Source organism: Sarcophilus harrisii, chromosome 6, assembly GCF_902635505.1.
Source record: "Sarcophilus harrisii chromosome 6, mSarHar1.11, whole genome shotgun sequence".
Taxonomy (NCBI): Eukaryota; Metazoa; Chordata; class Mammalia; order Dasyuromorphia; family Dasyuridae; genus Sarcophilus; species Sarcophilus harrisii.
The window spans coordinates 158,272,360-158,287,947 of NC_045431.1; the positions used below are offsets into that span (position 1 = coordinate 158,272,360).

General features: G+C 38.8%; 1 protein-coding gene across 1 annotated transcript in view; it reads right to left on the minus strand.

Annotated features, from left to right (window-relative positions):
- SCD5 (stearoyl-CoA desaturase 5) overlaps positions 1–10,720 on the minus strand; it is a 67,510-nt gene extending 56,790 nt beyond the window's left edge. Inside the window, exon 1 of the mRNA XM_031941331.1 lies at positions 10,116–10,720. Coding sequence (XP_031797191.1) covers positions 10,116–10,473 — 358 coding nt within the window. The 5' untranslated portion in view covers positions 10,474–10,720. The remainder of the gene's footprint in view (positions 1–10,115) is intronic.
- Between the last annotated feature and the right edge of the window lie 4,868 nt (positions 10,721–15,588).

Consider the following 15,588-nt stretch of genomic DNA (forward strand, 5'->3'; position numbering starts at 1 on the left):
ACCAGCCAGCTCTGAAATGAAAGATAGCACAGACTTTGACCAATCACATTTTTTACCTGTTTTCCTGGATGAGAAAACTAAGATGAGAATTGTTCCTACTACACAAATGGGTGTATAGAAGATGAAAAGGGAAGGAAGGAAAGGAGGAAATGGAGGCAAGATTTTATTTCATATAGACACATAATGTTATGCCTTTTATAATACTTTATAAAGGTCTTTCAAATATATTACCTCATTCATAGACCATCACATATATATGTATATGTATGTTACATTATTATCATTATATTATTGTATTGTATATTGTATGTTGAGACTATTAGAGTAGAATGACAAGCAGGGCTTTTTTAAATTTTTTACATAGTTGTCTGTCCAAAAGATTGCAAACTTCTCGAGGGCAAACCCTGACTCTTTTGTCATTTTTGAATCCCCAATACCAAATTCAGTACCTGGCACTTTTATTTATTGGACTAGATTTGTAATTTTATAGGTGTAAGGGATCCCAGAGAAGAAACTCCAACAATAGCAGCTGGGTGACAAATGGATGAAGTGCCTGGCTGGAAATCAGGAAGCCCTGAGTTCAAATGCAGCCTCAGCCACTGACTAGAATTGTGACTTATGAAAGTCATTTAACTCAGTTTATTCATCTGAAAAATGGGGATAATAACAGCCCCTAACACATGGGGTTATTGTAAAGATTAAATGAGATATATTTGTAAAGCACATAGTAGATTATTAACAAATGCTTGTTTCCTTCCTTCTTTCTTTCTTTCCTTTGTAGATCAGTAACTGGTGTGCAATTTATAGTCATAAGATTTCCTGGGCCACTGAAAAGTTAAGTGACTTGTCCAGGATGACATATCTATGGGGTCAGTAGTGGAATTTGAACCCAACTTCTTTGTGATCTAGATCTAACTCTCTATTCATTAGATCCTACTATCTCTCACCTTGTATGCAGTGAACCTGTAATAAATGCTTGTTGAATTAAATTGAATGCAAAAGACCCTTTTTGTAGTGACAAGGAACTGGAAATTGAATGGATGGGGAATGGCTGATAAATTCTGGCATATGAATGTAATGGAATATTATTGTTCTGTAAGAAATGATGCAAGGGGCGCTGAGTGGCGCAGTGGATAGAGCACCAGCCCTGAAGTCAGGAGGACCTGAGTTCAAATGTGGCCTCAGACACTTAACACTTCCTAGCTGTGTGTCCCTGGGCAAGTCACTTAACCCCAATTGCCTCAGGGGAAAAAAAGAAAAGAAAAAGAAAGAAAGAAAAGAAATGAAGAGCAAGCTGATTTCAGAAAAGCCTGGAGAGACATGAACTGATGCTAAGTGAAGTGAGCAAAACCAAGAGAATATTACACACAGTAATAACAAGATTATGTGATAATCAATAGTGATGGACTTGGATTCTTTTCAACAATGAGATGATTTAGGACAATTCCAATAGACTTGTGATGGAGAGAGCCATCTGTGTCCAGAGAAAGAACTATGGAGACTGAAAGTGGATCAAAGCACAGTATTTTCATTTTGTTGTTGTTGTTTGCTTGTTTGTTTTTTCTTTCTCATGTTTTTTTCCCTTTTGATTTGATTTTTCTTGTGCAGTATGATGAATATAGAAATATGTTTAGGAGAATTGCACATGTTTAACCTGTATCAGATTGCTTAAGGCCTTGGAGAGGGGACAGGGGGAGAGAGGAAGGAAAAAAAAATTGGAACAGAAGGTTTTGCTAAGGTAAATGTTGAAAATTATTTTTGCATGTATTTGAAAAAATAAAATACTATTAAAATATCATAAAAATTGAATGCAAAAATAGGAAACAATATATTCCTCCATATCATTCTTCATCTGGCATGGACTGAATGCCCTTCACCATCTAGATTGCCCTCATCTGGATATTCTCTAATCTATCAATGTTCTTTCTAAAATAAGGTTACCACAAATCAACATAGTACTCCAGGTATGGAACTACTGAATCAGGAACCCCTCTTCCAATCCTCTCACCTAAATCAAGTAGGTAATAGAAATCTGAGAGGAAGTGAAGAAAAGCTGGGAAAATATTGGAATCAAAGTCAGGAAAATTAGTTCATTTCCCACCAATTATATTTACTGTGTGACTGTGCAAGTCATTTCATTTATATATCTGTCTCAGTTTCTTCAACTGTAAATGAAGAAGTTAATCATATCTTAGGGTTCTTTCTAACTCCAAGTTTATGATCTATGAGATTTGCCATGAGCTCTCTGTGCTGATAACCACTTATTCTTAGATATCTTGGAAGTTTTCTTTTTGTACTCCTAGAAGTGAAGAGATAAGACAAAAGCAAAATGTCAGACCCCAGAAGAGCTTTAGGTGGAGAGAGAAAACAAAGAGAAAATTACAGGAAGATTAATTAAATGTAGATGCCAAATGTCAAAACCAATGGCTCAGCCAACCTGTGACATAACTTTGCCTGACCTGACATCTACCTTAAAAAAAAAAATTAATCTTAAAAGAACTATAAAAAACCAGTATATTTTCCACCACTCTACCTTCAGTTTCTCTAAACAAAATCATTATTTCCCATAATCTATGATTTTTTTGAATCCCACCTAGATCAAGAGTTTGTGGTTTCACACAACTGGAGAGTGTCTTAACACAGGCCAGAAGCAATGTTTAGATTGTTTTTAAATGTGTCTTTTGTTTTAATTGCATGTTAAATGTAGTCCCAGTCCAGAGATCAAAAAAGGATTCCAAGGACTTCAGCATAAAAAAAAAAGTGCCCCACAATGCTCCCCTGTAGAGAACATGGCTGCCAAGCCAGGTGACCCATTGAAAAAGGAATTTGCCTTGCAAATTGGATCCTCAGCCTACATTTGATATATCTTAGTTTCCAGCTACAAGGCTCAATCTCACATATCTAGTTTTTGTAGTGGCTCTTGGCACAGAATGAGAAGGTTTTTAAGAGGAAAGTTCATTTCAGTTTTAAAGTAGATCATCTTTTGTAGAGAAAATACCAAAATTGAGAATATAAAAGATGAAGTAAAGAGAATTAGCTCTCCAGATTCTGATGATTCTCAACAAAATGCTCAGGATGAATTGAGTCTCTAGAAAGGAGTAAAAGGAAAAGATAGTGGATAAGAATTTCAAATTACAAGACCATGGTTTGAATCCTGGTTTTTACACTCCTGATCTGTGCCCCTAAAGCTTCTTTAAACCTTGGATTCCTCCTCTGTAAAAACAAATAAAAGAAATTTTGTACTTCTTGCTTCATGGGTTTTAGTGAAGAAAATACCATATCAAAATTTCTAGACTGTTGAGTCATTTCAGTCATGTCCAGTTCTTCATGACCTCATTTGGGGTTTTCTTGACAATGACTGCCTTATCCTATTCTAGCTCTTTTACAGATGGGGAAAAGTGAGGTAAACAAGATTAAATGATTTGTTCAAGGTCACTCAGCTAGTAAGTACTTGTCTGAGTCCAGATTTGAACTCAGCAAAATAAGTATACCCGATTCCAAGTCCAGTGCTCTATCCAACTGCAGCACTACCTCACTATCCCCAAAAACTTCTATAGCACCCAAGAATTGTTGGTATTACCACTTTTTTTTCCAAGGAGATTCTAGTGAGAACTATTGCCAAAGGTTTATGTCCTTCATGCTTGGGATGAACTCTATCTTTTGGATTCTCTTAACTACTACCTTCTACACAATCCCAATGCCATCTCTTCCTTTTCTCCTCTCCAGCCCAGTTGTTAAGAGCCTTCCACATTATCAGATATCTTTTATTTTGTGCGTGTGTGTGTGTGTGTGTGTCTGTATACACATACTCATCTTTGTATTTATTGTTTCCCTATGAAAAAATGTAAATTCCTTGTTTCTTTTTTTTGTCTGAATCCTTTGGTTCCAAGAACAGTACTGCCATGTAATAAGTGTTTGTCAAATGATTGTTTGAGCCTTGATTCCTCAATTACCCAAAGCAGTCCCTGTCAAGTAGAAAGAGCAATTAAGCCATATTCTTGAATCAATACTCATTTATTGAGTACACTGTGTGAAATGCACCGTGAAAAGGAATGTACAGAAATAATTAAGTCAGGCACTTGCCTTCCATTACAGAAGGTGATGTACAAAGATAATGATAACCAACAGCGTACTGATAAATGTTTAACAACTGATCCTCTGGGGGGAAAATATACACACTACACATTTTAAAGCTTAATCAAAATTTTTAACATTCTCTCAAGTCTAGAAAATCGACAAAACATCAAATTCAGATGTGTAACATTTGCTGATTTCTGACGTATGAATATTCTCCCTGAAAATTTAACAATTGGCTCCTATGAGCTTTTTTGAGCTGCATCCAGCACACCTCTGAATAACTCGAAACAAGATAAATGTATAAGAAGTACAAGTAAAGGGCTTTGAAGCTTCTAAGAAAGGTGAACTAAGCCATGAATGATATAAAACCCATCATCTCTCAAAGCTCATTTGGATGGGACTCTCCTTATTGATAGAGATTGAATACTCAAAACTATATACTAGCATTAAAAGAGAATTGGTGGGATCCTAAGAGTCTTCTGGTTTCCACTTTCAGAAAAGAAGTGAGGTGGTTCTAGACTCTCCTGAAGTTTCTGAAGGGAAAAAAAAGAACCGGGGGGGAAAAGCTGGCACTATCCCTGATTTGCTACAGCTGAGACTTCAATTAATTTCACCTTGAGTGAGATATTTCTTGAGTTTTTCTTGGTTGGACTGCCAATGAGAGAACTCATTTACTCTGTCTTGTATGCTATATATTCATAGCTGCTTGCCTTCTCTTATTTCTGCTTTGTTATTAGCTTGGATAGATGGTTTTATTTGTTGTTTCCTAAGTGTACTTTTTGTGGAACTGGAATTTTTTGGGAAAAGAGTCAAACGTTGGGTATAAAGCTCTCCTCCATTAAGAAATAGCAATCAGGAGCCCAGCTTGAACTTAAAAGTTATTTCCTTTGGACTAGAAATATTTAAGGGGAAAGAGTGACATAATTTTAGCTCAGTACCCTTTCTCTGAGAAAAAGAGGGTAGCCAGCCTCTGGCCCCATGATCCTATTTCCCCTCCTGGCAGGAATCAAAGTCTATCTTGGAGATGGATGGATAGAAAAGTCACGTCTAGACAGACTTGTGTAAATATATATGCCCTACCTAGGAAAAATATACAAATGGGCAGAAATTCAATTAATATATATGCTGGATCATAGGGATTGGAGACAACAGTGGGCTGAGGTTAGATTTCATATATAAGAGCAAAAGCATAAAAACAGGAAACCAAAGAAGATATTCGTGGAACAGTAAGTTCCATAGTTTATTTTCTTGACAGAGAATATTGAAAGACAACTTTATGGAGGTGGATGGAAAACAGATTTTGGAGGGTCTTAAAATGGCAGGCATAGCAATTTGGATTTTATACAACAGGCAGTGAGGAACCATTAATGGCCTTTGAATATTACCAGATTGATAAAATTAATCTGACAAGATGGACTAGGCCAATCTGGCAGGATGGATCACACCTATGGGCAAAAGAATGCGCTGTCTTATGGACATGTCTAATAGATTCCCCCTAAAGAAAGAGCTTTAGAGTGAGGGCTAATCATTAGGAATTTGATGTAGGAAATGTTTAGTTTTGCTAGGTTTTCAGTAAGAGAAATTATGGAGTCAGTACCTGGAAATATTAGGGAAATGGAGAAAAAAGAAGAGAAGTAGTTTCATGAAGTCATTTTATTCTTGTGAGGTCCTTCCCTGTATTTTGTGGCTTGATTTTTTTTATGAAAGAAGGAAAGGAAAGAAAGGGAAATGAAAATATAGGGCAATGTGCATAGTTTGTGTGTGCCCACTATGCCCAGGAATAGTATTATTTTTACATAAAATATCTACTCACAAAAATGATAATTCTTGATCTTAAAAACAATTATTTTTTACTTAACAGTAAGGCAAAAGAAATAATTATTTTAAAGGTACTCACAAATTCATCCTCCCACCAATGCACTCAATATCTGGGGAAGAAAATGGGCTTGTCCTTCCAGGAACCTGGCACAGAAGCATGTGAGAGAGGAAAACCATATCCTGAGGGTTCAGAAGAGCTCACAGCTCTGGACTACAGGCTTTGATCCAACTGAGAAACATCTGCACTACAGAAGTTCTTGGCTAACTGCAAGTCCATTGGGTTTTGCGGCTCTCCAGCTGCCCAAATCTCTCCTACATTCCAAAAGAACATCTAGAAGTGCTATTAATTTACAATTATTCTTAAAAGGATATTTAGAAATTGTTACTCCTTAATTTGAACAGTATTTCCCTTTAAACTGGAGAATAGGAAGGAAGGGGAAAATGGAAAGGGGAGAGGGGAAGAAGGCTACTACCAGCTTACCCATTATAAGAAATAGGTTAGACAGAGTAACAAAGATAGTCAGAGATCCTTTAAACATGAAATTTCCCTTCCATTTTTTCTACCTTCCCCAAAAAACAGGTGATGCTTCTCCTGAAAGCATTTGAGCTGACCCTTCAACAGTAACCTAGGTAGTGTATGATAGTAATAGATATATTGTTGGTTTGGAGTCAGTGAATCTGGAGTCAAATTCTAGCTTTCCTATTCACTACCTCATTCTGCCTATTCACTATTTCAATTTCCCCATTTGTAAAATGGAAAGGATGAGACCTCTAAGGCTCATCACAACTGTAAATCTATGATCTTGTGATCCCATATGATCTCCTAAACCAATCTATTCTGTGCCTAGTTTGCAGTTTTTAATTGAACCTAGGTTCAACATTTTAGAAAAGACATTGATGAGGAGAATATCCAGAGGAGGGTTACTACCCCGGGGTAGTGGAGAGCCTCTAGTTCATGTCATTAAAGCTTATATGAAGGAACTGACTGTATTTAATCTAGAGAAGAAAAGGTGTAGAAGAGCTATGTTCCAATACTTGCAAGGCTGTTTTATGGAAGAAGGATCAGGCTTGGTGACTTAGCCCCAGAGAGTAGAGCTGGGAGCAACGGATGGAGAGCACAGACAGATTTAAACCTGATGGCAAGAAAAAGCTTCCTTGCAGACAGAACTATACAGTAGAACAAGCTACTTTGGGTTGGTAATGGTTTCCCTGTCTCTAAAAGACTTCCAGCAAAAACTGAAGGACCACTTGTAGGGGGCATGGTGGCAGGAATTCATTTGTGAACATTATTATATTGGATGTCTTCAGAGCTTTTCCAATTTTGAAATTCCACGATTCTGTGATTCTACAAGGACATAAAAAGGCTTTATGGACAGCAAGATCCAGGAAATGATAACGCACACAGGGTACCCTTCGGCCAATTTTTCATCCAACTGCCACACCCCATGTACCACTCAGGAGTTCTGTGAAGTAATGGGGAACCAAATCAATCAAACCTCAAATTGAAAATAATCCGCCTCCCAGAGGAAGGTAAAATTAATTCCCTGGCATATTTCCCTAGCAGAAGAGAGCAAAATAGGTCTATTGAAAGAAATATCTCCCCACCTCAGCACAAGCCAGCTCTACTAGACAGACCCTATTTAGAACCCCAAGTTTGTTCTGGGAAAGACAGTTTTTCAGTGGGACATGCTCTATGGATTTCAATAACATGGTCCATATATATAAATGTAATATTAAGTGTTCACTTCTCTCTGCTTTTTTTCTCTAGCATTATTGCAAAAAAATAAATAAATAAAGCCCTAGAGAAAGGTATGCTGTGATGTACAACTCACAAGTAACCTGTCTAAAATGATCATATTCTTCAGTTTACCTTATAGAAAACCTGCTAAAGAGAGCTTTGGTTTGTTTTCCCCTGGAAGAGTTTCAGTACCCCGAGGACATTCTGAATTTTCTATAGCTTGTCATTTAGAAATGAGAAGAGAGGGAAATGAGACAGAGAGACAGAGACAGAGACAGACAGACACAGAGAGAGATAGAGAGACAGAGACAGAGAGACAGAGACAGAAAGAGAGAGAGAGAGAGAGAGAGAGAGAGAGAGAGAGAGAGAGAAAGAGAGAGAGAGAACGAACAATGGGAGAGAAAAAAAATGGAAACATGCAGAGCCAAAGGGATGGAGATAGAGGTCATCCCGGACACATTTACAGCAACCTTAGAGAACAGACTGTCAAGGAAAGAACATAAAAGAAGCCTTGCATGAATCCCAAAGCAAGGTATACTGGCTGCCTACTGATCACTAAAACAACAAAACTCCTCTATCATTAACCCCCAAATCAAATACAAGCCCTTCTCTACAAATTGCCAGAGTTCTCAACATGTATATTTTTAAGTTCTATTTTCCTTGTTTTCTAGTGAGGTGAAGGGGAAGAGAGAAAGTGAAAGACAGAGACAGAGAGAAAGAAAGAAACAGAGAGAGACAAAGAAAGACACACACACACACAGAAGGACAGAGGATGAATTTCTGTTCAATGAAAAAATATAATGTAATTTTTAAAAAGGAAAGAAAAAAATGCTTCTTTTAGAAACAGGGAGGAAAGCCATTTCTCTCTTCCCCCATCCTCAATCCACATTAGACTATAGAATTTGCCAATTACCCATTTCTAAGCTATAATTCAAGACATTTAAGAGACTAGGAAAAAATTTCTTCTCCTTTCCTTTTCCTTTTTTTTTGGAGGCGGGGTTGGAAGATTGTTCATAGAAAAGGTTGCTCCCTCAGTCCTTTATAGATCACAGAAAGGGGAGAACAAAAAATAAGTTGGGTTACCTAGTTTAATTCTCCAGCTGAGGAAGAGATCTGTGGCTATTGCTTTCATCTTGGCTATTATAGAAAAAGCTCACAAATATCAGAGGCCAAAATAAGCTTTCTAAGGCTGATGAGGGACTCCAAAGGAGAGGTTAGAGGTCATAGGTTGAAATAAGATAGGAACAAAAATCCCCAAAGATGTTCGGGAGTTTCGGCATCTCCTGTCTCTGGGATCCAGCTCCATTGTTGGGAGGGTGGTGAAGAGAGCCACAGGTGCCTCTCCAGGGAACTACTCTGAGTCTGGGTCCAAGAGTAGGGAGCATGTGCATAATAAGTGTATTGTATTCTGGGAATGTGAATGAGCTTTATATGGGGCTGGATTTTCACCAGGAAAAAAAAAAGCTTCAGGGGCTAGAATTGCAAGCAAATAGCAAATGGGAGAGTAGAAACTGGGGGGTGGGGGGAGGGAGTAGTGGAGGGAATGAGAGATAGTAGAGGGAAACAGGCAAGGATATCAGAAGAAAGATGGATGAGCTGTGCCAATGTATGTATGAGAGTCAAGATTCAGTTCTGTTCTAAATGAGGTGCTCCTCCCTCCATCCCCATCAAACACACACATACTACAGCCCTCCTCCTCGTTAAGTACACAGTGTGAATATTTTTGTTGCCAGAAGGAGACTGAAATGCAAGAGAATAAGAGCAGAACTCTGGGCCCAAAGGCACCCACCCACAAGAAAGGAGAGACACAAACAATACTCCCTCAGAAAAGCCCTAGAAATCCTGGATTGAACCACACGAACACCTCAATTTCTTCATTACTGATTTGAAAACATGCAACATCATGGGACCCCAGAGACTCTCATCTCCGTCCGCCCAAAAAAGCTAGAGAACAGGGTTAGTCAGACAAAGGAAGAAATTAGAATCTCCTAGAATGAAATAACTGCCTTGTCCCAAGAGACAAGCTGGGGTGAGGGTGCCACCAGAGAACTATGTAGGAAAATTTCTCTTGATTGAACTAGATTCAGAGTGGGGGAAAGGGATGGCACAAATGGAGGGTCAGCAAATCCCAGTCTTTGAACATTTAAAAAAAAAAAAAAAAAAAAAGGAAAATTATGATATATTTTCCTAGCTGTGTGATCCTGGGCAAGTCATTTAACCCCAATTGCCTCAGGAAAAAAAATAATGATAATGACATTTTTCACATTAGGAAGCTGTTCTTCAACCCCTAAGGTTAGTAGGTGCTGAATGAAAAGGAAGGAAATCCATTTCTTAATTGGCAAATGCTCATTACTTGCTATTAGCCAGATACTATATGCTAGGCACTAGGATTAGAGACCAAAAAACCCAGTCCCTTGAGAGGGAGGTCATGCATACATATCAGTCTATGTAACACCCGGAGAACGGGAGAGCTGGAACTTACCCCAGAGCAGAGTGAGCAGCTGGGCCTTAGGAATGAGGGTGAGGGAGTACAGGGCCCCGAAATGAAGCAGGGCCATTAGGATGACATTCCTCCAGACTATGCCCTGGCGGGCCGGCACCTTCCTCCTATCTCCCTCCTGGATTCCTTCCAGCGCTGTCCATTCTCTCGGGCTTTCTGCGCCCTTCCTGAGAAAAGCAGCCTTCTCTGGAGCCGGCCCGGAGCCTGCCCCCGGCCCCGAGCCAGCCCCCGGCCCCGAGCCAGCCCCCGGCCCCGGCATGCTTGGAGAGGGAGATGAGCCAGGAGGAACAGCAGCTCCGATGACCCCCTCCGGCCTCTCGGTTGAGCTTTCGGGTTTCATTTTCTGGTTCAAATGGCCACGGTCATTTCCTCTCTTTGGGAGATGTCGAGACTTGCCTTTTTCTTTTGTATTCTCTTTAGATGGGGAAGGAGGGGGGAACACAAATCTTGGAGCTCAGCATCTGTTGCTAGTCTCCCATCCCTGCTGCTGCTGCTGGGTCAAAGCTGAAATCCGCACAGTGACAGAGAAAAGGGGGGAGAGGAGGAGGGAGGAAGGCAGGTGGGGAGCTGGGGGGAGGGAGTTGTGGGAAGGGAAAAAAGCAAGAGAAGGGAGGAGAGGGAGGGATGAAGGAGAGGGAGGCAGGGAGCGCACACCAAAAAGAAAGACCTAGATAGCTGCGGCCAATCAGGATGACATGTGATGCTCTTAAAGAGAAAGCAATTCGGTCTCATCACTGTGCACAGCTCCCTGAAACTCAGAGGCACAAGCTTAGTCTGGGTGCCTATGAAACACCCCTTCCACCTTCAATTGCCTTCAACACCTTAGCGCCTTAGGGACGATGGAGTGAAGAGATCAAGAGAGAGAGCAGGAAACTTAGGGTAGCGATCTTTGTCCAAAGCCCGACTTAGACCAGTTGGTAGGATGGGGGAGCATTTTATCACACACTTTAAATGAGGTCTGCCCAGCAGAGCATGGAATGAGACTTAGAAGGACCCAAGTGGCTGCAAATGCAAGTCTCTCCCTTTGCAGACGAGGAAAGAGATGCCCAAAGAGAAGTAAGATTACCAAGGACCAGGCATGTGCTGGTAAATGTTTTGCAACAGGATTTCTAAGGGCGGGAGGCTGTGGAGGTGGTGGACAGACTGCATGCAGCTCACACTTTTGAGTTTAATCCGCATTAAATTAAAATTAAAAATTAAATTATAAAATTAAATCTAGAAATCTACAAAACAATAAAACAAGACCTGATTAGTAGCATTTGACAATTTCCCAGAGGTAAGTGCTCACACTGAAAACTTAATTATTAAGCTCTACAGAGTCTGTGCAAGCTGGCTCCAGGACATCTCTGTCAAGACCCTAGGTAATTGATAGCAGAGAGCTGAACCCAAGTTCTCCAAGCTCTAGTCTTGAGCTTGCTCCCTTATGCAATAATGGATCTGTTCTCTAAAAAAAAAAAATGCAAACATACCTCAGAGGGGTCAAAGACAAGACAAAAAGGGTCATACACACCACTATTTGTGGTAACAAAGAACTAGAAACAAAGACTGTGTCCGTCTTTGGGAAATGGCCAAATGACTTCTAACACAAACTCACTCGTAATAGAATATTATTGCATCCCAAGAAAACAATAAACAGGAAGGATTCAGAGAAGCCTGGGAAGAGTTAGATGACTGGTAGGAAGTGCTTAGAGTGAGAAAACAATACGCACAATGACTACAATGTAAATAGAAAGATCAAGAAAGGGAAATTGAACACTGTAATTATAATGACCAAGTTGGTCTTTAGAAAAAAGATGAGAAAATTCACCTCTTTGCAAAAGGTGGGATTTACTGGGATGGAACATGACATACACTATCTGCCCAAGTTGATGTGTTATATGGTTTTGCTAAACCGCTAGACTAGCACAGTAGTATTCCATCACAATAATATAGCACAACTTCTTCAGCCATTCTGCATTTGCTGAGCATCCCCTCCATTTTCGATTCTTTGCCGCCACAAAAAGAACTGCTCTAAATACTTTTATGCAAATAGGTCTTTTTCCCTTTTCTTTGCTCTCTTTGGAATGTAGACTCAGCAATGGTATTGTTAGATCAGACTAACGATTATTGTCTCATTTGATCCCCACAACAACCCAAAGAAGTAGGTGCTATTATCATCACCGTTTTCAGATAAAGAAACTGAGGCAGACACAGATTTGATAACTTGCTCAGTGTGACACAGCTAGTATATTTCTGAGTTCAGAGCTAAACTCAGGTGTTCCTTACTTTAGAATCAGAGCTCTATTTTTTTTTCTTGCTTTATCTGCAAGAAGGAATGGAAGAAGCTCAAAACTCGGAGTCAAGAGACCTAGATGAATTTCTAATACTGAAACTGAAAAACCAACCTCTGACACTCAGTTTCATCAGCTACAAAATCAGCTAAATTCTTAAACTATTTCATGAGGTTGTTGTAAGAAAAAATATTTTGGAAATTTAAAGATATAACTTATTTTTTATTTTTTTTTTATTTTTTTTTTTATTTTTTTTTTTTTTTTATTTAATAGCCTTTAATTTACAGGATATATATACATGGGTAACTTTACAGCATTAACAATTGCCAAACCTCTTGTTCCAATTTTTCACCTCTTACCCCACCCCCCCCCACCCCCTCCCCTAAATGGCAGGATGACCAGTAGATTATAACTTATTTTTTAAACTTTAGAATCATATTTATATGACCTCAGAAAGAAAGAAAGAAGATTATGATAAACCTTCACAATGTGCTCCTAATGCACTTTTCCCACATTACTGCCCTTCCAATACCCCACAGTTTAGCCAAACTGGTCTTCTTGCTCTTCTTCCCTCATGACTTTCCACATTCTGACTTTGAGCTTAAAAAGGTGAAGAGCCCCAACTAACTGATGATGGCTGGAATCTTCAACCAGGAAGATCAAGAATCTAATGGAAGATTGTCACTAGCTGAGTTTTTGTTGTTGTGTCTAACTCTTCTAACAGACTCTCCATGACTCCATGTGCATTTTCTTGGCAAAGATACTGGAGTGGTTCACCTTTTCCTACTTCATTTTCTAGATAAGGAAATGGAAACAAATAGTGTTAAGTGACTTGCCAAAGTCATCCAACTAGTCAGTGTCTGAGGCTAGATTTGAACACATGAACATGAGTCTTCCTTACTCCAAGTCCAATGCTCTATCTACTACTTACCTGCTCCCTGGCAGACTCTACATAATTTGACTAACTGTGGGAGAATTTCTCAGTTCTCTGTTATTACTCTACCTTATATTGAAATAGGCTAGAAGCAGACATGTGTTTGACATCACTGCAGAATACTTTTGGCAGCCTTAGATTAAGAATGAAGACCTATTCTCTCTGAAGGTGAGAAAAATAATTAAGTGACATCTGGGGAGTGCTTTGGAGAATGAAGAAACCAATTTTCTAGCGAGCCTGGGATTGTCTCTACAGGAGATGAAGACTGAACAAAATCACAAGGTCTGCCCAATCAGTGCTAATCATTTAAGACAACTTTCTTTGGGGAGGAGAGGAAATTCATTCTGACAATAGTTTATGCCTTTCTTGTTAAAGGGGAGACTATAGAGAATTGAACCCACAGAAGATTACATCCAATACAAACCTTATGCGTCCAGGGGGGACAATGTCCCTTAGATTGGGATGATTGCAAAAAGATGGTACTAAATCTTAGAAAGGCAGCTTCCATTATTGAAAGAAAATTGGTGTCAAATCAGTCAAAAATTAAAAACTTATCAACTTTCAGGCAGAAGAGAGTTAGTTTCCTCCCATCTTTAAGTGAAGATTTTGTGAATGGAGATTTAAAACAGTCCAGGAGGAGACATATGCCCCTATATTTATACTCTAGAGTAGGAAACAAGTTACAGCACATTATAATTTAGGGAGGAAGGTTTCTGAATATTCTGGGAAGGAGTACATCTGCAGTTAAGAATTCAGAAGTAATTAGAATATGCTTTTCTCCTTCTCCATTCAGTTAGTCACATAATCACATAACATTAGAGCTGGAAGGGATCTTAGACACCATCCTGTCCAATCCTTTCATTTTACTGATGAAGAAATCAAAGCCTTTTGACTAGAGCCATAATTAGGAATTTTTACATCTGGGGCAAGAGCTCCAAAGCAAGTACGGGCCAAGTGTCATGAAAGGTATCCTTCATTATGGAAGGGAGTCAGATACCACCTAATGGAGATCATGAAGGATATATGCAGATGCTGATGAAGATACTACCCCTTCTTCAGGGAAATAGATTGAGATCATAATTAAAAAAAAAAAATCTTAAAAATTAAATGTATCAGGACAGCTAGGTGGCGCAGTGGATAGAGCACCAGCTCTGAAGTCCAGAGGACCTAAGTTCAAATCTGATCTCAGACACTTAACTCTTTCTAGCTGTGTGACCCTGGGTAAGTCACTTAACCCCAATTGCTTTAGCCCCCCCAAAAATAAATAAATAATGTATTGATTTTTTTAGTGTTTTTGCATTGCCTGTAGTTCCCTACTTTATCCCACTACTGAGAAACCGGGGAAGACTTGCATACTCTTGCAAAGTGAAGTGAGCAGAACCAGAAGAACAACATTATATAATATATTGATATAATAATACCAACACTGTAAAGATAATCTGCTTTGAAAGATGTAAGAACTCTGATCAAAACGACCAACCATAATTCCAGAGTACTCAAGGTAAAACTTGCTATCCTCCTCTAAATAGAAATGATAGATTCAAATTTAATTTGTTTTCTACTGGTCATCCTGCCATCTGGGGGAGGGGGTGGGGGGTAAGAGGTGAAAAATTGGAACAAGAGGTTTGGCAATTGTTAATGCTGTAAAGTTACCCATGCATATAACCTGTAAATAAAAGGCTATTTAAAAAAATAAATTTAAAAAACAAAAACAAAAAAAAAACCCAAATTTAATTTGTTTGTTTATTGGATGTGATTAATTGTTCTGCTTGTCTAGATATGTTTTGTTTTTTATGGGAGGAGGAGGGAAAAGACAGATTAGGAGAATGGTGGTGCCTTGGACAGAAATAGAGAAGTTTGAAGAAGAGTGGGTTTAAGGGCAAAGATAATAGGTCTTATTTTTGATATGTAGAATTTGAAAAGTTTGTGAAATATGCAGATAGAAATATATAGAAGCCAACTGAAGAACTGATTCAGTTTTGTAAAATTCTCACACAAAAAAACTACAGCTAAATAGCCAAAACATTACTCACTAAAACAACTTTGGAATTTAACAGAACTAGAAGGATGGTTTCACATTAAGAAAACAATTGGTGCAATTAAGCAATTTAAAATAATTAAACCCACATGTTTATATCACTACAACCCCCCCCCCAAAAGGGTTCTGATTAAGAAGACTACTTATTTATGCTAAAATAAAAAAAAATTAACTAAAAAGAGTAGGCACAGAAAAGCCATTATAGTATGATTT